The 22,644-nt window shown below is 35.8% G+C and overlaps 1 protein-coding gene across 1 annotated transcript in view; it reads left to right on the top strand.

Moving 5' to 3' along the window:
* Positions 1 to 22,644, top strand: part of EPHA6 (EPH receptor A6) — a 1,095,310-nt gene that overhangs the window by 678,953 nt on the left and 393,713 nt on the right. The window contains exon 7 of the mRNA XM_074299847.1: positions 7,417 to 7,579. Coding sequence (XP_074155948.1) covers positions 7,417 to 7,579 — 163 coding nt within the window. The remainder of the gene's footprint in view (positions 1 to 7,416; positions 7,580 to 22,644) is intronic.

Raw genomic sequence — 22,644 nt, 5'->3', positions numbered from 1 at the left:
TCATATGTAAATTGGTTGAAGAGCCTGAGAATATTTTATCTGTACTAGAGAAGATTTTATGGGGCAGAGAGCATGATCATTGTTCTCAAGTATTTGAAGGAATATTATGTAGAAAAAGAATTAGCTTTGTTTAGCATCAGAGGGCTAACAGTCACATGTGGAAATTTCAGAGAGGCAAACTTTGGCTCAAAGTAAGGAAAAACTTCCTCAGAATCAGATGTATCCCATAATGGAATGGGTTGTCTCAGGAGAAACTCAGCCCAGCTTTTCCATGGAGGTTCCTTCACAGAAGCTTGGATAACCACCTGTTGAGGATGTCTTAGGGATAGGGATATCCTATGCAGGTATTGAGTTGGACTAAATACTGCCAACACTCCTTCTAGCTTTGAGATATTCCTCCACTGAAATTCATCTGATACTTACCAAAGAGAGACTGCTTTCACAGGGATGAGTTCTTCCTCACATCCCTACCCACGCCCGATACAAACCCGGCTTGGCATAGCTCCAAAGCGATTGCTTCTGTGTTTTCTAACAAGTCTAGATTGATAGACTCAACTATCCTCTGGCAGTTTGCAAATTGAGCTGCTAATGATTCCCTACTGATTTTTTTTGAGACTGGATCTCCCTTCACACCCACACTGGAAGTTCATCAGACATTTATCAGTCCTGCCCCACTGCTGTGCTGAGGAAGATTTGGTCTGCTTCTTTTAAAAGCTTTTCTTTCTCTAGCTTTCTTTTTCTAGCCTGTGCCATGTTGACCTTCCTTAGAAGGTTTTATCATTTTGGTTTCAGATCCAGTGAGGATAATCAGTTAGCTTTTAGTCCTACGGGACCCAGAACTCCTGAGCCTAAGAGATCCATCAGCCTCAGCCTTCCCTAGTGCCACCATGCCCTCACAGATTCTTTCCTGAAACATAATCTTCAATTACATCCTTCTTCCTCTGCTTTTCTAACTCACGGTCCATCTTTAGGGAGTCATTAATCTTAATACCTTTTTAGGTAGCTTCTGGTGCCATGTGATTTGGCAAGATTTTCCCTCCCTGCATAGATCTACTTTGTTTAACAGCTAACTTTTTATCTCATTATCTGGGTTTACATCTCATAAAACTACAGGATGTAGAAGATTGTATAACCCAGTGGAAAGAGTCCAGATTCTGGAGTTAAAGGACTTAAATTCAAACCCTGCCCCTAACACTACTTGTGCAACTTTGGGTTTGCTTGAGCTCAATTTCCCTTTCTGTAAAGTGGAGGGCTTAAATTAAATGACATTGGAGGTCCCTTCTGGCTCTAAATAGATCTGACACCTGCCTAAAAAGACACTCCCACTACTTCTCTGAGATGTTGCCATTTAGCTTCTGCACAAAGCTCTCCAGCGATGAGAACTCAGAGCTTCTTGAGGTAACCCATTCCACTTTGAGAAGGCAAGATAACAAAATGCATCGAGTTCTAGATTTGGAGTCAGGAAGGCCTGGGTTCAAATTCTGTTTTAGGCTGCATGACTTTGTTTAGACAAGTCATTCATCCTCTTTCAGTCTCAATTCCTCATTTCTAATGTGGGAGCTGAGCTAGATGGCCTTTATGGTCCTTTCCAGCTCTACCTCTATAATCCCATGATTTCTGAGCCAAAACCAGCCTCTCTATAGACTTGTACCCACTGATCTTATATCACCCCCATAGGGCCAAGTGGATTAAATATTTCCATTCTTTCAGTATCAGTATTTCAGTATGAACTTTTGCCCATTGTGCATTTTAGCATGATAGCTGAGGTAAAACATCCCAGCCCCTTCTAAGCCTCATGGGGGAATTTCTTGTTCATGCCCTGGGGTCAGCACTTCACTTCGCTCCCAAAGTGGTTCTGCTTTAAAAAGCAGTTCTTTTGATTGTTCACCCAGGCATAAAGCCAATCTTCACCTGCTGCGATTTCTTACCATCCCAGAGGGCCAAAACTGGGCAGTGTTTCAGACTTTGGCAGGAGGACCGGCTGCTGCTTGGCCTTTGGCTTACTTGTCTGCCTGCTCCCGTTGTGACCCCAGGCTTCCTTCAGGTCCTTCTCTTAGTGGCTGAACAGGCCAAATGCTTTGTTTGATGAATACCCAATGGGAAACCCGGCGAATACTTGCCCAGCATCCGCTGGAATCTTTGTTAAGAAGAACCTTTTGTGTGACTAAAAGACTGCACTTGACAGAGAATCCCTTTTGACATCAGTTTATCTTTTATGCTGTGCAGAAGATCTCTTGGAACACAGTGGATATTTGTGCTTCAAATACCTCAAAACTTCAAGATTCTTAATTTCTATTGGTGCTCCTTCCACCAGGGAAGATAGCAACCCCCTCCATGACTCCTCAGTGGATGATTTAATGAGTTGCTCTGGACAAAAAAGAATATCAATTGATTCTGGTCACACTCTCTGTGCTCAGACCATGCTGGTGATCCTCAGGCCAGATCTGTACCCAGACCTAGATTCAAAGGCTCTTTTCCTTGCTAGAAATTGCCTTCCATGACTCCTTCCCTATCTCAGTGTGCTTGTCCAGGCCCAATGTTGCCTCTTTTATCCTCCCAGAGTATGGGCGTGGGATCATACAAGGGCTTCTGGGAAGAAGTACTCCAACCAATGAAGTCAACCTGAGTTCTCACCTAGTAATCCTAACATATTTCATTGATAGTAATAGCCAATGTACGGATTTGTTTTGTTTTTGGTGTTAAGTGACTAGTACAGGGTCATACAGCTAGGAAATATTAGATGTCTGGGGCCAGATTTGACCTCAGGTCCTCCTGACTTCTGGGCTGGTGCTCTATCCACTGTGTGTAGCCACTAGCTACTCCAAATATAGGATTAAATATTTAAGTCTCCATGTCTTTTATAGACATGGAGGTGAAGTTTTGAAAGCACTATTGTACCTCTTCTTTCAGTCTACCTTTCTGTTTAGTAAAAATCAATATTTTGACACCACAAATCTTATGTTTCAGAAAAAAGAGATCTTAATATCTCTTCTTTTTCATGAGTTGGAGATATTGTTACATACACAGCAAAATTATATTGCTTATAAAACATATTCTTTATTGTAATATTGTAATAATTGTACTAGGTACTGAATTTGAGCCACTCAACTGAGAAATTTTTGAAAATTTTTTTTAAATTTTCCTTTTCTTAAAGATAATTGTTTCTAAGAACATATATATGGCTGGCTAAAAAATATAAGCTAGTAATTATTTGTTTTTGATTTAAATTTTGACTAGAAGTAAAGATGAGTAGAACTTAAGTTTTTGTTTTAATTTTTGTTTCTTTTGTTTTTAAGCCTAGATCTCCCTATCTTGCCCAGGCTAGAAATGTAGGGAACATTCACAGTCTGAGTCTCATCAAGAGCTTTGACTATATTTGTTTCTGACCAGGACAATTTATCTGCCTGAGACAATATGGCATTAATAGCAAATTTACTGTGAATACACAAGCAGCTACAGCTTAATTTACCCAAACTGAAAATATTTACTAATCTTAGCCACTTAGACAACTGAAATTATTGGTGTGAACTATTTTGTCCTACAACTGTGTTTTGATGTGTGTTAGCTACATCTTTCAGCGCAAACTAAGGTTAATAAAGTTTTATTGTTTAGAAACATACTGACAATTTCAATTTAACTAACATTTAGGTAGTACCTCCTACATACAGGGAGAGCAGTTATGTGGCCCAGTGGATAATGCACCAGTCCTGGAATCAGAAGAATCTCTGTTCAAATTCTGCCTCGGATACTTACTACCTGTATGACCTTAATTTAGTCAGTTGTATGCCTCAGTTCCTCATTTGTAAAATGAGGTGAAGAAGGAAATGGCAAACCATTCCAGTATTTTTTTCCAAGAAAACCCCAAATGAGGCCAAATGTGTAATTTAAAGGACCTTATATTAGAATAGTAGTTGAATATGAAATGTGGACAAATAATTTTAATCCAAGAGAGAAAATGGTTAAGTTCCTAGGAAAGGTCAAAATTATCATCAGTGGCAGTATGATATAGTAAAGAGAATGTTAATATTAGAGTCAGAAGACTCAAGTGTGAATCCTAGCTTTAACATTTATAGACCTTCCCTCCCAGGGAATTAAGTCACTTAAACTATTTGTATTTTGTGTATTTCATCTATAATATGGGATAAAATATTGACATTATAGATCTTTATAGGATTATTTACAAACAAAACAAAACAAAAAAAAAACATTATAAATTTTAAAGCACTATGGAATACATGATGTTCCTATGTGGTATGGATTACTTCAGTTGGGAAACAAAGACTTTTTTCCTAAAAGAGAGGCACTATTTTATAGGATTTGGAGATGGGAAAAGCAGCATTCTGTTCCAGGCATGAAAGATGACTTATACAAATTTACAAAGTAGGAGACAGTCAGATGAGATCTATAACTAACTAGCATAACTTTTTTCCCATTTTTTTATTATAGCTTTTTATTTACAAGATATATGCAAAACCTTTTGTTCCAACTTTTCTCTTTCTTCCCCCTACCCCTTATCCCATATGGCAAGTTGATCAATACATGTTAAATATGTTAAAGTATAACAATATATGAAATACAATATATGTATACATGTCCAAACAGTTATTTTGCTGTACAAAAATAATCGTATTTTGAAATAGTGTACAATTAGCATGTGAAGGAAATCAAAAATGCAGGAGGACAAAAATAGAGGGATTGGGAATTCTATGTAGTGGTTCATAGTCTTCTCCCAGAATTCTTTCCCTGGGTGTTCAGTTCATTACTGCTCTATTGGAACTGATTTGGTTCATCTCATTATTGAAGAGGGCCATGTCCATCAGAATTCATTATCATATAGTATTATTGGTCATGCTCATTTCACTCAGCATCAATTCATGTAAGTCTCTCCAGATCTTTCTGAAATCATCCTGCTGGCCATTTCTTACAAAATAATAATATTCCATAATATTCATATACCACAATTTATTCAGCCATTCTCCAATTGATGGACATCTACTCAGTTTCCAGTTTCTGGCCACTACAAAGAGGGCTGCCACAAACATTCTTGTACATACAGGTCCCATTCCCTTCTTTAAAATCTCTTTGGGATAAGCCCAGTAGTAACACTGCTGGATCAAAGGGTATGCACAGTTCGATAATTTTTTGAGCATAGTTCCAAATTGCTCTCCAGAATAGCCCACATCCCCTCCAACATTCTGTACTATCTTTCCCTATCATTCTAGCCAATCTGACAGGTGTGTAGTAGTATATACAACATGTATAATGAGTTGTCTTAATTTGCATTTCTCTGATTAATAATGACTTGGAGCATCTTTTCATATGGCTAGAAATAGTTTCAATTTCTTCATCTGAGAATTTTCTGTTCATATCCTTTGACCATTTATCAATTGGAGAATGGCTTGATCTCTTATAAATTAGGGTCAATTCTCTATATATTTTGGAAATGAGGCCTTTATCAAAACCTTTGATTGTAAAAATGTTTCCCCAGTTTATTGCTTCCCTTCTAATCTGTCTGCATTAGTTTTGTTTGTACAAAAACTTTTCAATTTGATAGAAGCAAATATTTTCTCTTTTTGAGATCAGTAATGGTCTCTAGTTCTTCTTTGGTCAATTTATGACCTTACTCTTCCACAGGTCTGAGAGTTACAATATGCTATGTTCTTCTAATTTATTTATAATCTTATTCTTTATGCCTAGGTCATGAACCCATTTTGATCTTATTTTGGTGTCCAGTGTTAAATGTGGGTCAATGCCTTAGCAAGCATAATTTTTAAAAAATAACCTTATAGCAATTGTAGAGACCTAAAATATAATTGCAGGATAAAAATAAAAATAATACTTGGGTTTTAACTGAATGATTTTCTTCTTTTAAATTTTTTTGAGGAAACTGCTTTAAAAATCTTCAGTCCTGAAGCATCATATCAAAATAATTCTAACATTGTATGTTCCATCAGTACACACATTTCCTTCTTGCCTGGATAATATCTTCTTTGGGTAGCTAGGTGGTATAGTGAATAAAGTACCAGACCTGGAACTATAAAGATATGAGTCAAATCTGGCCTCAAATATTGTGTGATCCTGGACAGGCCACTTAAATTTCTTTGCCTCCTTCTCCCCATCGGTAAAATGAACTGGAGAAGAAAATTGCAAGCCACTCCAGTATTTTTGGTAAGAAAATCCCAAATGGAGTCGTAAAGGGTCTGGCACAGCTATAACAACGTAGCAACAACAAAAATATCTCCATGATCCATGAAAAAAAAATCTAGAGGAACTTTGAACTAATCTGAAAAGGGTGAATTTGAATGAATCATCCATCCAAATCTACAAACATATTTCAGGTCCAGTATTCAAAATAAATACATGAAGAGAAATTGAAGCAAACCATAAGAACAAAATAATCTTTTCAAATACCAACAATGTCTTTACTCTTTTATTCACCATGAACTCAAATATGGACAGATGAAATAGAATGTTCTGTTCTGAATCTGTAGTCAGAGAGCAAGTTTGAGTACTTGAACCAAACCCAATACTATGATTTAGCAAATTGATTACCTGTTAGTGAGACAGGAGAGACCAAGTTATTTGGCAATTAATATAGGAGATTGGGACTAAAGTCTCCAAACCTGCCACTTATTCACTCTGTGACCATAGGTAAGTCTTTGACTTTTTTCTTTACCATCAATTGTTGTTCACAAGATGGATTTCAAAAAAAGAAACCAAGTATTCTCATAACAGACCATTTATTTTGCAATATAAACAGTCATAGCTGGAAGGCATTATTCCCACAGTTATATAATTTTCATTGTTATATGTCCAACTGTATGTACTTACATACAACTCTTGTTATTGGTAGGAGAGAAATAAGTTCATAGCAAAGCAGTTAGCTCAGAATAAAAGTTTTCCAATTAAAAAAATGTAATTGATTTTTTTTTTCCTTTTACCCACAGGTCTACCCACGGATAGCGCCGGCATTTTGGCACTACCTGAGGGTAGAAGTGAGTAGCAGGTCTTTCAATTCTCCCACATTTCTCCCACATTTATCCTTTTTTTTTTTTCTACTCTGCCAATGTTGGTTGATTTCCTCAGTTGCCCATTCTGCCAGTTTCCTGCAATTACATGCTTTCACACTAACCCCATCCTTTATGAAGAATATAAATCTAGTTCACTCAACCAAAAATGCAATTAACATTTTATGTTCAATGAAATCAGCTTTCTTAACACATTTCCAAATCAAGGCCATGATATCACATTATGATGATAACAAATTACCAGATTAAAAGAAAAACATGCTTGTACCTCATTTAATCTTGACATTCAGAGTAACCCCTCACTAAGCTTTGCTTTGGAATGTGATTCATGAAAAAATAATATATAACTCCATTTTGTGTCTTCTTTACTTTTTTCTCTGTTACTCAGGAGCATGAACAGCTCAGCTATTCTTCTACAAGGTCCAAGGCCCCCAGTGTTATCATCACAGGTCTCAAACCCGCCACCAAATATGTATTTCACATCCGAGTGAGGACTGCAGCAGGATACAGTGGCTACAGTCAGAAGTTTGAATTTGAAACAGGAGATGAAAGTAAGTTTCTCATAGGGATATAAACTGAAGGGTCAATTCAGCAGCACTCTGGCATATTGAGACATTTGAAAATCCATTTTTTCTTCCCAGATAGGATAGTCTTCATGTGAATTCTGGTATGAATATTTCAATCAATAATTTCACAGGATTACAAAACTGCAGAATAAAATGTTTTGCTGTCCAAAGCATTGTTAAACTGCAAGTCAAATTTATTTTCTTTTTATGTGTAGTGATACAAGTGTATCATATACAGGAAAAACAGGGATTTATACTCAGAGGGCATAGATTCAAAAACCATCTCTGCAGCCTAATGCTAGCACAACATTGGCCATGTCATTTAATCTCCATGAAACTCAATTTCTTCATCTTTAAGACAAAGGATTAGACAAAATAGTTTATATTATCCCTCCTGGCTCTAAATCTATAATTCTATATGTTTTGAAATAGTAAGACTCTAATGCAAGTGTACTCATTTCCTAGTACTAGCATAGTATACAGTACCAAGCTTAGGAGAGAATACCAAAGTAGGAGCATTATTTAAGGAGATAGTTATTATTATAGCCAATGTTAGTTAGTTCATTCATCTCAATGAAGGCAACTATTTGAACATTATTGGTTCAAGAAATAAACATACAGGAAATATGCCATAGTTGCTTGGTCTTATATCTAAACTAAAATGATATTAAATTGTTTCACTGGACTGAAAAACAGATTGGGTAATTGACAGAAAAACATGTTCAGCCACAGTGAATAAAAGTGGAACTTGGAAACAGTAATCCCTTATAAATGTTAGGCCTGGCTCTATTATTGATCTTTCTTTTTTTCTTTTTTCACTTCCTTTTTCCTTTGTTTAATAAAATAATCTCAATACTATGGAATTAATGTGAGTGATCTTTTCCATATTCCCTTTTAGAAAAGACCTCATTCAAATAGTTGTAATAATATACTTGAACATGTGTAAGTTAAAACAATTATTGTTTTAAAGTTATTCAAGAATAGACAAAATAATTATATATGTTCTTCATGAGTGTGTATGAAATAAAGATTTGTAGATGATATGATTTAAAATGTTTCTTGATGTTTTTATGTAGACCTATTGAATTTTTAGTTTTGAAAACTCCTGTAGTGAAAACTCCCCCACCATTGCAAATAAGCAACTTCATGTTTCAAAAGAAAGACCACTAGCTCTAGAATTAGGTAACTGAGTTCAAATCCTTCTATTACTTTGGCAATTGCCTTAACCTCAATTCTTTTTCTTCAAAATGAGATGTTTGAACTAGAGGACATCTGAGATCCCTTTCAACTCTAAATCTGTATAAAGCCTTAGAAAGTTTATGTGAGGATAGGCAGTGAAAAATCAAATGCCTTGTATCAAATTGCAGAGCTAGTTAGTACATATCAGAAGCAGGATTTGAACCAGATTTTTCTGATTACAAAGCTAACCCGTTATTCCCCCTACCTTGGTTCCTTCTCCTATAAATTTATGACAACACTTTTTGCAGTTTGGAATCCCCTTCATAAATGATTCCACCTTTACCTTCAGTCTTTAAGAGAAAGATTGTCATAATAATGTGACCTAGAGAATCTATGGAGATTGTTTCTCTTAACTGAAAAGTGGAAAGATAAATGATGTTGGGATGTATTCAATATGTTACATTTTTTGGTTATTGATAGAACCTGCTTCTTGGATAATCCAGCTCTGACAGATTGTCAGATAATTCATTTAATGCAAATAGCCTAAGTGTTGGCAAAGTAGACAAATACATATTCTTTTCAGAACCAGGAAAATATTTCTGCCTTCTCTGGGTTTATTCAGGCAGAGAACCAATATGAGTCCAAAGTGCGATTAAGCTCAGATTGTGTGTAAAGATTAACAGTACCATCAGGAAATACAAAACAGTAGATAAAGAAGTCTTAAATCTTGGAGTCTAGAAGCATGGCTGCCCAAGATTTTTGTTTTGTTTTGTTTTGTTTTTGTAGGGCTCTTGTCTATGTATTAAAATTTTTTTTAAAGTATTACAAATTCATGGCCCGTGTCAGTTATGGTGATTTATCAATGAAGTCTTTGCATAATGGGTAAAGAAATGGTATTTGTATATTTGTATATTTGTTTATCATATATTCAATGCACATGAAGATTTTTCTTGGTGACTAGGAGGGATGGGCAGGGCTTAAAGCTGCTCTGACTGGATCAATTATCAGGGTTGGTGGGGTGTACTGACTCCTACCTAGAAAAGAGTTAGAATAAGTTGCTTATGCAGAATAAGCAGTGGAATCCAGATGTTCAAGCACTTAGAGAATAGGTGCAAGGATAATGTCAGCAGATGGGTAGTTTCTAATTTGTTGATTGTGAAAGGAAGGAGATTTAGAGGGACATTGTCAGGATTCCCATTTCACAGGCATTTAGGTTAGTCACGTGGATGAGGAGGGATACCAAGTCCCTATCAATAGGTAAATGTTTCTTAGTCCCACTGAGAAGAGGTCCTGAATTAGTTCTTCCTAGAGGTGGTTTCCATCTTCTCTGAGGAGGACCTGACAAATGTCTGATATATTCATAATGATAAATACTTCCTTTTCTCTGTGAAGTTATAGTAGTAGTAGGAGGAGGAGTGACATATATACATACATGTATGTACATATATATATATATATAGATAGATAGATAGATATCTTAAGTTTTGCAGAGCACTTTACATCTGTCATGTAAAAAGACTAAGATTGAGAGATTAAGCAATTTGTATATATTCATCTGTATCTTGTCTTCCTTTTTCAATTGCAAGCTCTTTTGTATTCCTGAGAAGTTAGAGGGAAGGATTTGAACTCAGATCTTCCTGACTTCAAGTCCAGTATTATATAGCCTAGTACTTTTTCAGATAAACAGTCTATGAGAAGGCCAAAGTACATTGAAGCAAAATGAAGGCTTATTTGTTTGGCCAGAAGTCACGAGACAGCTATATCCTACAATGACTTTAGTTAAATCTCAAACTTAAAAAAAAAAATCTCAGTACAGCATCAGAGCACAAAGTTTACTTAGTTCGACATCCTTTAGATACTTGGCTTGACTTTTCCCCTGATTGTCCAAACTACTCTTTGGAACTACTACCCACTTTCCCAGACTAGAGAACTGTTATGCTAAAGACCACCCACAATTAATGTTGTTGTTTCTCATCAAATTCAAGAAAGTATCCACAAAAAAGGCAAAGAAACAAACAAATAATATTTGTTCTATTCTAAAGAACAACTTTTCTGAGTTGGAATTTACCTAATTATTTCAAAGCTTAATATAATGTTACTATATATTAAATATTCATAATCAATACTACTTCCAAACTGAACTTGAGCTCTGCAGAACTGAGTATAGATTTATTTGCTCTAGTTAAAATTACAGTTCATAACCCTAACTTTCCTTGCTAGATGTTTTCTCTATGTAAAATAGAAGGAAGTTATTTTTAAACTTCTTAGAAGAAAGTTACCATAACCAATTATTTTTAAACCATCTAATGTTCACTTCTGCCCTTCTCCTACTTTCTTTGTAGTGACACCAGGGTAGGACAGGAAATAATTTCTAAAGATACTATGTGGTAAAAGCTATAATGCTTAAAGACTTATAATGTCTAAAAGGCAATGACAAATTGATGACCTAGAAAAAGGTTCTCATCTCTATTTTGGAATTTGGTATCAGCAGCATGATCTAACAATTGTTCTGAATTATCTGTGCTATTACTTCATAGGATAATAGATGGGAAGCTGGAAAGAACCTTAGAGACCATCAAGTCCAATCTCATGATTTTACAGCTAAGGAAATGAGCTAAGAGAGCATAAATGAAATGAATCACCCACTTTTACTAGCAAGTATAAACAGAGCAACAGAATGTTAAGACCTTTCTGACCTATCATCTGTTCTGTTCCAGTGAAGAGACTTTTAATTTAAACTCAGGTCATCTAACTTAAGAGTCAAGGTTCACATATTTTATTATTCTATTACATATTATTTGGGATTTATGATATTTATTGAAGTCTTGAAATTCTTGATTCCAATCCTGCCTTTGGCACATGCTAGTATGAATGTTACCAGGGATGCCACTTAATCCCACCTATGAAGCACCTATGAAGTCTTAGAAATACTATAATTTAAAGAATACTGATCTGTTTAGTTGGAGGAAGTTTCATCCTGTATTAATTAAATTATGGAGATAGCTAAGTAGTATAATAGATATGACACCAACCTTAGAGTCAGGATGACTTGAATTCAAATTCAGCCCCAGACACTTACTAGCTATGTGATGCTGAGCAAGTAACTTAACCCCATTTGTCTCCAAAACCAAAAAGAAATCATATGTCCTCATCCCCATTCCAAGAATAATAAAAATTGAAGAGCAAAGCAGCACTTGTTAATAGGATAGTTTTAACTAATAGAATATCAACTATTTGAGAATAAGATCTGCTTCACTTTGGTATTTTAATCCCCCAAATTTAGCAAAATTCCAGGTATGTAACAAATGTTTCTAGAATGTTTTTTGCTTGGTTTGCTAACTGACTGACATTGAAGTTTTTGAATTTCATTACATGTAACCATTGAATCTGCCTACATTTGACATCAGGATTATTATAGACATTTCAATCAAAACACTTTTTGTGTTGCTATTACTTATTTAAATGTTTATGAAAACCACTAAATTATTCCTTTCATAATTTAAAAAGTTTCAGATCATTTAATCCTACATATCTGTGTTCTCAAACACTATTCTTTGTTCAAAAATTATAAGTGAACAAGAAAATAAAATATTTATTTATTAAAGAGAAATCAAATAAACATCAAATCTGACACATTGTTCTACAAGCATCAGTCTTTTTTCTCCTTCAAGTAATTTTAAATTACAAATTTGATATTATAACCCTTATAAAGTTTGCCTTCTACAGCTAAAAGCTTATATTTGTAGTTAGAATCTCTAGGATTATTAGCCAACTATTATTTATTCTTTGCATAAGTCATATTGAGAGGATTATTTGGGGGAAAAGTGTGGCTTTACAGTTTGATTTAATTTTAAAGTACTCTAAATAATTCTCTATTAAACCCTAATTTATTTCTAAAACCATTGCTTTAGATAGATAGATAGATAGATAGATAGATAGATAAATATCTATAGCTAGATATATTTAGATATATAGATATAATCTATGTAATTGTTCATAATGTGTTGTACTCCCAATATTTGTGGGTTTTGACAATTAAGCATTAATTCTGAGGCTGTTCCATAAAAAAATAGTCTGAGAGTAAGGGAGAGCTGGGACAAATGTGTGTTCTCTCCACCATCTTGGCTCTGCCCCCAGAAGTGGATTATATTCAGTTTTGCTGGATAGGTTATCCTTGGTTGTAATTCTGGTTCCATTGCTCTACAGAATACCACATTTCAAGCCCTCTGGTTTTATAATGGGGAAGCTGTTACTGTGTGTTATACTACTTATGGTTCCACTATATTTGAATTGTTTCCTTCTTGATGCATTATTTTCTCCTTAACTTGGGAGTTCTGGTATTTGGCTGTAGTATTCCTGGGGATTTCATTTTGTGATGTCTTTCAGGAACTGATCAGTGAATTCTTTCAATTTCTATTATTTCTGGTTGTAGATTATTGAGAAAATTTTCCTTGATAGTCTCTTGAAAGATGATATATAAGCACTTTTTTTCTCTTTTTTAAATTTTTTTCATTTTTTATTAATTCTATAATTATAACTTGTTTTGACAGTACATATGCATGGGTAATTTTTTACAACATTATCCCTTTCACTCACATCTATTCCAAATTTTTCCTCCTTCCCTCCACCCCCTCCCCTAGGTGGTAGGCAGTCCCATACATGTTAAATGTGTTATAATATATTCTAGCTACAATATCTGTGTGCAGAACCGAATTTCTTGTTACACAGGAAGAATTGGATTCAGAAGGCAAAAATAACCTGGTAAGAAAAACAAAAATGCAAACAGTTTACACTCATCTCCCAGTGTTCCTTCTCTTAGTGTAGCTGATTCTGTCCATCATTGATCAACTGGAAGTGAATTAGATCTTCTCTGTGATGAAGATATCCACTTCCATCAGAATACATCCTCATGCAGTATCATTGTTGAAGTGTTTCACTCAGCATCAGTTGATATAAGTCTCTCTAAGCCTCTCTGTATTCCTCCAGTTGGTCATTTCTTACAGAACAATAATATTCCATAACATTCATATACCATAATTTACCCAACCATTCTCCAACTGATGGACATCCATTCATTTTCCAGTTTCTAGCCACTACAGAAAGGGCGGCCACAAACATTTTGGCACATAGAGGTCCCTTTCCCTTCTTTAGTAGTTCCTTGGGATATAAGCCCAGTAGTAGCACTGCTGGGTCAAAGAGTATGCACATTTTGATAACTTTTGGGGCATAATTCCAGATTGCTCTCCAGAATGGTTGTATTCTTTCACAAGTCCAACAACAATGAATCAATGTCCCAGTTTTCCCACAGCCTCTCCCAACATTCATCGTTATTAGTTCCTGTCATCTTAGCCAATCTGACAGGTGTGTAATGATATCCCAGAGTTGTCTTAATTTGCATTTCTCTGATCAATAGTGATTTGGAACACTCTTTCATATGAGTGGAAATGGTTTTAATTTCATAATCTGAAAATTGTTCATATCCTTTGATCATTTATCAATTGGAGAATGGCTTGATTTCTTATAAATTAAAGTCAATTCTCTGTATATTTTGGAGGTGAGGCCTTTATCAGAACCTTTCAGTGTAAAAATGTTTTCCCAATTTGTTACTTCCCTTCTAATCTTGTTTGCATTAGTTTTGTTTGTGCAGAAATTTTTTAATTTGGCGTAATAAAAATTTTCTATTTTGTGATCAATGATGGTCTCTAGTTCTCCCTTGGACACAAACTCCTTCCTCCTCCACAAGTCTGAGAGGTAAACCATCCCATATTCCTCCAATTTATTCATGATTTCATTCTTTATGCCTAAATCTTGGACCCATTTTGATCTTATCTTGGTATGTGGTGTTAAATGTGGGTCCATGCCTAGTTTCTGCCATACTAATTTCCAGTTTTCCCAGCAGTTTTTGTCAAATAATGAATTATTATCACAAGATTTTGGATCTTTGGGTTTATCAAACACTAGATTGCTATTTTTATTCACTATGTTGCCCTGTGAACCTCACCTATTCCACTGATCAACTAGTCTATTTCTAAGCCAATACCAAATGGTTTTGGTGACTGTTGCTTTATAATACAGTTCTAGATAAGGTACAGCTAGACCACTATCATTTAATTTTTTTTTGCATTACTTCCCTTGAAATTCTCGACCTTTTGTTGTTCCATATGAATTCTGTTGTTATTTTTTCTAGGTCATTAAAATAGTTTCTTGGGAGTCTGATTGGTATAGCACTAAATAAATAGGTTAGTTTAGGGAGTATTGTCATCTTAATCATATTCGCTCGGCCTATCCAAGAGCACTGAATGTCTTTCCAATTATTTAAATCTGACTTTATTTTTGTGGCAAGTGTTTTGTAATTTTGCTCATATAATTCCTGACTCTCCTTTGGTAGATATATTCCCAAATATTTTATACTATCGACCGTTATTTTGAATGGAATTTCTCTTTGTATCTCTTGCTGTTGGATTGTGTTCGTAATGTATAAAAATGCTGAGGATTTTGTGGATTTTTTTATATCCTGCAACTTTGCTAAAATTCTGAATTATTTCTAATAGCTTTTTAGCAGAGTCTTTGGGGTTCTCTAAGTATACCATCATGTCATCTGCAAAGAGTGATAATTTGATTTCCTCTTTTCCTACTCTAATTCCTTGAATCTCTTTTTCAGCTCTTATTGCTGAGGCTAGAGTTTCTAGTACTATACTGAATAGTAATGGTGATAGTGGGCAACCTTGTTTCACTCCTGATCTTACAGGGAAAGGTTCTAGTTTATCGCCATTCCATATGATGTTTACTGAAGGTTTTAAATATATGCTCATTATTATTTTAAGGAATAGTCCATTTATTCCTATATTCTCAAGAGTTTTTAGTAGGAATGGATGTTGGATTTTATCAAATGCTTTTTCTGCATCTATTGAGATGATCATATGGTTTTTGTTAATTTGGTTATTGATATAGTCGATTATGCTAATAGTTTTCCTAATATTGAACTAGCCCTGAATTCCTGGTATAAATCCCACTTGGTCATAGTGTATTATCCTGGGGATGATTTTTTGAAGTCTTTTTGCTAATATCTTATTTAAGATTTTAGCATCAATATTCATTAAGGAAATTGGTCTATAGTTTTCTTTCTCAGTTTTCAATCTACCTGGTTTAGTTATCAGTACCATGTCTGTGTCATAAAAGGAATTTGGTAGGACTCCTTCAATCCCTATTTTTTCAAATAGTTTATATAGCATTGGAGTTAGATGTTCTTTAAATGTTTGCTGGAATTCACATGTAAATCCATCTGGTCCTGGGGATTTTTTCTTAGGAAGTTAGTTAATAGCTTGTTCTATTTCTTTGTCTGAGATGGGACTATTTAGGCTACTTACTTCTTCCTCTGTTAATCTGGGCAAGCTATATTTTTGAAGGTATTCTTCCATTTCATTTAAGTTATCAAATTGATTGGCATAAAGTTGAGCAAAGTAGCTCCTAACTATTGTTCTAATTTCCTCTTCATTAGTGGTGAGTTCTCCCTTTTCATTTACAAGTCTAACAATTTGCTTTTTCTCTTTCCTTTTTTAAATCAGGTTTACTAAGGGTTTGTCTATTTTGTTGGTTTTTTCATAGAATCAACTCTTAGTTTTATTAATTAATTCAATAGTTTTTTTTTTTGTTTTTTTTACTTTCAATTTTATTAATCTCACCTTTTATTTTTTGAATTTCAAGTTTTGTGTTTGTCTGGGGGTTTTTAATTTGTTCCTTTTCTAGTAATTTTACTTGTAAGCCCAATTCATTGGCCCTCTCTTTCTCTATTTTATGCAAGTAGGCCTGTAGAGATATAAAACTTCCCCTTATTACTACTTTCCTGTATCCCACACATTTTGGTATGATATCTCATTATTGTCATTTTCTTGGGTGAAGTTATTAACTATGTCTATGATTTGCTGTTCCCCCAATCATTCTTTAGTATAAGATTATTTAGTTTCCAATTATTTTTTTGGTCTATCTTCCCCTGGATTTTTGTTAAATGTAATTTTGATTGCATTGTGTTCTGAAAAGGATACATTTACTATGTCTGCCTTACTGCATTGGATTTTGAGGTTTTTATGCCCTAGTATATGATCAATTTTTGTATAGGTTCTATCAACTGCTGAGAAGAAAGTGTACTCCTTTCTGTCTCCATTTAGCTTTCACCAAAGATCTATCATATCAAACTTTTCTAGTATTCTATTTACCTCTTTGACTTCTTTCTTATTTATTTTGTGGTTTGATTTATCTAATTCTGAGAGTGCAAGTTTGAGATCTCCCACTATTATAGTTTTGCTGTCTATTTCTTCTTGCAGCTCTCTTAATTTCTCTTTTAAGAATTTAGATGCTGCACCACTTGCATATATGTTTAAAATTGATATTGCTTCATTAATGATGCTACCCTTTAGCAGGATAAGAAGGATACCCTCCCTTAACTCTTTTAATTAGATCAATTTTTGTTTTTGCTTGATCTGAGATGAGGATAGCTACCCCTGCTTTTTTGCCTTCACCTGAAGCATAGTATATTCTGCTCCACCCTTTTACTTTTAGTTTGAATGTATCACCCTGTTTCAGGTGTGTTTCCTGTAAACAACAGATAGTAGGATGTTGACTTTTAATCCAATCTGCTAACCACTTCCTCTTTATGAGGCAGTTTGCCCCATTCTCATTTATGGTTAAAATGACTAATTCTATATTGCTTGCCATCCTATTAACCCCTGCTTATGCTTTTCCCCTTTCCTTCCCTCTTACCCCCCTACCCAGTATTAAACTTGTGAACACCACCTGCTTTTTCACAGCCCTCCCTTTTTAGTATCTCTCCCCCACCTTAAAGTTCCTCCCCTTATTTTACCCCTTTTCCTCACAATTTCTGTTTTCCCTTCCCCTTAGCTTACTCCTTCCCTCTCAATTTTTCAATGAAGTGGAAGAAATTTCACCATAAATCGAATATGTCTATTGATACACACTATGTTCATCTCCCTCCTTTCTTTCTCTCAGATATAATAGGTTACCTTTGCCTCTTCATGAGATGTAGTACCACCACTTTACATTTTTTATGATATAATTTCCTTTCCACCTCTAGTTTCTATGACAAATTATACATATGTTATTTACATATTTTTATGGCAGAAGTGTAGTTCTCAAGATTTCTTTTTACCTTTTTAGAAATCTCTTGAGTTCTGTATTTGAAGATTAAACATTTTATGTAGGTCTGATTTTTTCATCAAAAATAGATGGAATTCATTTATTTCGTTAAATGTCCATCTTCTTCCCTGGAAAATGATGCTCATTTTTGCTGGGTAAGTTATTCATGGCTGCATACCAAGTTCCTTAGCCTTTTGGAATAGTCCTTCGTTCCAGGCCCTTCGTTCTTTTAATGTTGATGCTGCTAGATCCTGGATTATCCTTATTGTGGCTCCTCCATATCTGAATTGCTTTTTTCTAGCAGCTTCCAATATCTTTTCCTTTGTCTGATGATTCTTGACCTTGGCCACTATATTTCTTGGTGTTTTGATTTTAGGGTCCCTTTCAGTAGGTGATCGATGAATTTTTTCAATGTCTATTTTACCCTCTGTTTCCAAAACGTCTGGGCACTTCTCTTTGATAATTTCCTTGAAAATAGTGTCCAAGCTCTTTTTTTCCTCACATTTTTCAGGGAGTCTGATTATTCTCAAATTGTCTCTCCTGGATCTGTTTTCCAGGTCTGTTGTCTTTCTAATAAGGTACTTGACATTCTTTTCAATTGTTTCATTTCTCTGGTTTTGCTTGACTACCTCTTGATTTCTACTTGTTCGAGTCTAATTTTCAATGATGTATTTTCTTCACTCACCTTTTTTATATCTTTTTGTAATTGTCCAATTGTGTTTTTATCTTCTATGGAATTTTTTTTCCATTTTATCCATTTTATTTTTTAGAGAACTGATTTCTTTATCCAGGTCACTAATCCTGTTTTCCTTGGAGTTGTTTACCTTTTCCAGCTCACTAATCCTGTTTTCCTTGGAGTTGTTTGCCTTTTCTAATTCACTAATTTTATTTCTCAATGATTTGATCTCTTTATCCACCCTGGATGACTTCTCCAGGTTCTCTTTCCAAGCTTCCCTTTCTTTTTCCCATTTCTCTTCTAGCTCTCTTGTGAGAGCCTTTTTGATTTCCTCTATGAGGTTCTTTTGTATTGAGGAGCAGATCATATCCCCCTTAGGGGATTCCTCTGGGGACAGTCTGTTTTTAGTCTCCTCAGTATTTGAAGTCTGCTCTCTCTCCATATAGAAGCTGTCAATGGTTAGAGCCCTTTTGAATTTTTTGTTCATTTTGTCAAGAGCGGAATGGAAGAAAACAAATTGACAAGAGAAACAATTGGTCTGTTTTGGGGGGGATGGGGCTGGATGGTGTTAATAGGCTTCCTCTACAGACTGGGGGTAGGGCAGCAGAGAGCCACTAACAGAACAGCGATGGCTGCGCTGCGTGTGCACTCTGAGGCTCTGAGATTGCGCTGAGTCACTCCAGATGGGGGTTGGGGGTGGCCGGGTTCTGAGAGATGCTAGCTTTTTGGGGTTTTAATCCTTACCTCCAGTGTTGACACCCTCTCCGCTGCTCCTTGCTTGCTGCCAAGACATAGTATGCACACTAGGGTAAAAGTCTTTTTGCAGAAAAGGCAGAGATGGTACCCCTCCCCCTCTGGTCTGAGCTGTGTGAGCCGTCTGTCTCTCTCTGGCTGCCTGCCCTCAATCTGGGCCCAGTCTGTTCAACCCTCCCCCAAGCAAACATAGACCTTCTCTGGCGAATTTGAAGGATGTCGTCTCTTGGTGATTATTTGTGGGTTTCTTTTCTGGTCAAGCATTAACTCTGAGGCTTGTCATGAAGTAAGTTCTGAGAAAAAACGCAGAGCTCAAGCAGCTGTCTGCCTCCATGCCGCCATCTTGGCCGGAAGTCGTCTTTACCCCCTTTCTGTTTCTACTTCCCCTTTTTTATATTATATCCATAAAACCAAATTATACATGCACTCTTTATGTATGTCCATAACAGAAATACAGTTCTCAAGAGTTCTTTTTACCTTTTTATGCTTCTCTTGAGTCCTATAGTTGGAGTTCAATTTTTTTGTTTAGCTCTGGTTTTTTCATTAGAAACAAATGGGATTCACCTGTATCACCAAATGTCCACCTTCTTCCCTGGAAGAAATGCTCAGCTTAGATGGATAGTTTATTCTTGGCTGCATTCCAAGTCTTTTTTTGCCTTTTGGAATATCAGATCCTTTAATGTGGAAACAGCTAGATCCTAAGTGATCCTTATTGTGGCTCCTTGGTATTCGATTTTTTTTTTTCTGGCTGCTTGTAATATTTTTCCTTAATCTGATAGTTCTGGAATTTAGCCACAATATTCCTTGGAGTTTTTATTTTAGGGTCTTTTTCAGAAGTTGTTGTAAAGGGCTAGAACTGAGCAATGCACTTGGATGATGAAGCACGTGAGACTAATTGCCAATTGGACGGTTCCCTATTAACTTGTTTAAGGTTGACCCTCCCCAGCTGTTCTGTGCTGACTTGATTGGTGAGACAAAGAGAGGGAAGTGACTTGTGTGGGAGGAGCAAGAGAAACTTGGGTGGTGGAACTCACGCTCACTTGCACTCGTGACCTGGCGTTGGGGGCGACGGTAAAGATCTAGAATAAAGACGTTTAGTGATCCTGACTCCTGCTGATTTCTGGAAAGATAGAGTTCCAGCAAGTTGTTCGAATTCTTTCAATGTCTATTATAACTTTTGATTCTGTTACATCTGGGCAGTTCTCTTTGATGATTCCCTGTAAAATAGGCTCTTTTTTCATCATAATTTTCAGGAAGTCCAATAATCCTCAGATTGTCTTTCCTAGATCTATTCCCCAGCTCTGTTGTTCTTCCAAGTAGATATTTAACATTTTTCTTTTTTTTTTTTCATTTTTTTTTTTGTTTTGCTTGACTGATTTTTGATGTCTCGATGAATCATTCATTTCTGTTTGTTCAGTTCTGATTTTTAATGCGTTATTTTCTTTATTAGCTTTTTTTAAAACTTCTTTTTGTTTATGTCTAATCAGATTTTTAAATGAGTTGTTTTGCTCTATGGAATTTTTTTTCCATTTCACTATTTTTTTTACCTAGTTATTTTTTTTCCAATTCACAGATCCTACTTTCCTGGGAGTTCTTTATCTTTTCCAATTCACAAATTTTGTTTTCCAGGGAGTTCTTTACCTTTTCCAATTCACATTTAAGGAAGTTATTTTTTTTCCACTTTATCAAATTTTTCTTTAAGTATATGCCATTTCTGTACTCTCTTGTATAGCTTCTCTTTCCTTTCCCCATTTTTCTTCAAGCTCTCTTTGAAGATTTTTTATAATTTCCTGTAGGAGAGTCTTGTGCAATGGGACCAGGTTACATCCCCCTTTGGGGTTTTGTCTGGAGACTGTCTACTATTAGTCTCCTCAGGGTTGAAAACTTGCTCTCTTTCTGTATAGAAGCTATTCATGGTTAGTGTACACTTGGTCTTTTTACTTATTTTTTTTTTAAGTCTTTAGAGTCTGCCTTCAGGGCAAGGGGGTTACCAGCTTCCTCTGCAGATCAAGGTTCGATATATGGATAAGAGCTGTTCTGTAAATGGGCTGCTAAGAGCAATGGAGCTGCAGAAGTGCCCTGGGAAGAGCTCCTTACAGGAAGTATCTCTGCCCTGTGAAGCATAGCTCTGCTGTGGAAGTTCCATTGCCCCAGCAGGGCACTCCTGCTGTGCAGATTTTTGGCTGCCTGGGAAGACCCCTCCCTGCAGATTTTTTGCTGCCCCAGGCAAAAGCCCGATGCTGCAGAATGTGGCTGGACAGCTGTTCTGTGTTCTGTGCTGAGTCACTTCCAGTACTGGGGTGGTGTAGCCAGATCCTGTTAGTTTCTGGCATTTTTTTGGTGTACACTCTACCTTTGGCCTTTTTGTAACTTCTCTGCTGATCTACTGCTTTGCAACCAGAGCAGAGAAGCCAACTTATGGTTGAGTCCTTCCTGCAAAATCTCCACCCACAAGGAGACCACTCCCTCCCCGGTCAGTGTGTTAGCCTCCCTGCCTGCACTGGCCTGCTCCCGCTAATCAGGACAAACCTTTTCTGGCGATCTTCCATATTATCTTTGGGTATTTATTTTCACTTAACTCTTTTTGGTAGAATATTGTAAATCATCAAGCAAATTAAGTATAAGCAACCAAAAAAGCATTTTTGAGTGCCTATTAAGTACCAGATATAGTGCTAAGCAGTGAAGATACATAAGCAAAAATATTCTCTGCCCTCAAGGACTTTGAAGTGTAGTGGGGAGAAATAATTCTGTGTGTGTGTGTGTGTGTGTGTGTCTGTCTCTGCCTCGGTTTCTCTCTCTCTCTCTTTCTCTCTCTCTCTCTCTTTCTCTCTCTCTCTCTCTCTCTCTCTCTCTCTCTCTCTCTCTCTCTCTCTCGCTCTCTCTCTCTCACTCTCTGTGTGTTTGTGTTTATCTGTAAAGAGACAAAAGACAGACCATGGACTCAAAGAACTTGCAATTTAAGGGGACAGAAACCATGCCAACAAATAAATACAGGATACAAATAGAAAATAATTAAGGGAAGGCAGTAGAATTAAAAGAGTTTGGGGAAAAATCTTCCTATAAAAGATAAGAATTCATGAAATATATGACAAATAAAAGATCTCTAGTGACTTTGAAAGGGCAGTTTCAGTTCACTGATAAGGTCAGAGGACTTAGAAAAGAGCGAGAAAAAAAGAAATAAAGGCAAGGAACAACTTTTTCAAGTTTAGCTAGACTTACAGGTCAACAGTATATGGATGTAATAGGATCTAGTGAGTCTTTTGTAAGGATGGGAGATAGAAGGGATGATGGT

The sequence above is a fragment of the Sminthopsis crassicaudata genome, chromosome 3, assembly GCF_048593235.1.
Source record: "Sminthopsis crassicaudata isolate SCR6 chromosome 3, ASM4859323v1, whole genome shotgun sequence".
Taxonomy (NCBI): domain Eukaryota; kingdom Metazoa; phylum Chordata; class Mammalia; order Dasyuromorphia; family Dasyuridae; genus Sminthopsis; species Sminthopsis crassicaudata.
The sequence above is the reverse complement of the archived record's forward strand: the minus strand, read 5'-3'. Positions and strand labels throughout refer to the sequence as shown.